The 686-nt window shown below is 34.7% G+C and overlaps 1 protein-coding gene across 1 annotated transcript in view; it reads right to left on the bottom strand.

Annotated features, from left to right (window-relative positions):
- Positions 1-6: 6 nt before the first annotated feature.
- LOC119587403 (serine/threonine/tyrosine-interacting protein-like) overlaps positions 7-686 on the bottom strand; it is a 9594-nt gene continuing 8914 nt past the window's right edge. Inside the window, exon 6 of the mRNA XM_037936142.1 lies at positions 7-322. Coding sequence (XP_037792070.1) covers positions 106-322 — 217 coding nt within the window. The 3' untranslated portion in view covers positions 7-105. The remainder of the gene's footprint in view (positions 323-686) is intronic.

Here is a 686-nt window from a genome sequence, read left to right as displayed (position 1 = left end):
CACACCAGTACAAAGTTCCCATTTTATCACAAGATCAGCTTTTCGGAAAAGAAAAATGAAAATGAATAAAACAACAGAGAAAAAAAAAAGTAAACTACCCTGTTATCAGCTCAGAGCTTCCATGGGCTCAGAGGAATCCTGGTCAAAATCATCAAAGGTCTGGTCATGCTTTCTCTTGAGCTTCCCTTTCTCCTGTGAACACTGGCCATTGAGCAAGGTCTGCTGAGCTTTGTAAATGGCTTCATATTCTATTAGCTGCTGCTTAAACCCATCATTTGGATTTATGCAGTATCTTCTATTTTGCACAAATTCTAGAGCTTCCCTGGAAATGAAGAATAATTGTTTCAGGCACAATTCCATGATTGTATGGTGACCCTGCTCACACGTTTATCCTGCAAAATCAAATTTATAAAATCCTCATGGTGTGTACAATACTCTACATTCTATATAAAAAAGTTCTATTGTAATAATAATAAAAAAAAAAAACTTCTGACACATCATAAAGCTCAAGAACTTCGAAGATTCACTTCTGATGTAAACATAACAACCATGTGAATAAAGAGGTATGTGGTCATCTGTAGTCAATTAAGTTTAAATAATTTCTAAATCTGTTAGCAGTAGTGATTCTGTTTATCACTGCCCAATGTTAAGCAAATAGTGTTATATGGTTTCATCACTGAAGTAAA

Source organism: Penaeus monodon, chromosome 22 (assembly GCF_015228065.2).
Source record: "Penaeus monodon isolate SGIC_2016 chromosome 22, NSTDA_Pmon_1, whole genome shotgun sequence".
Classification (NCBI taxonomy): domain Eukaryota; kingdom Metazoa; phylum Arthropoda; class Malacostraca; order Decapoda; family Penaeidae; genus Penaeus; species Penaeus monodon.
The sequence above is the reverse complement of the archived record's forward strand: the minus strand, read 5'-3'. Positions and strand labels throughout refer to the sequence as shown.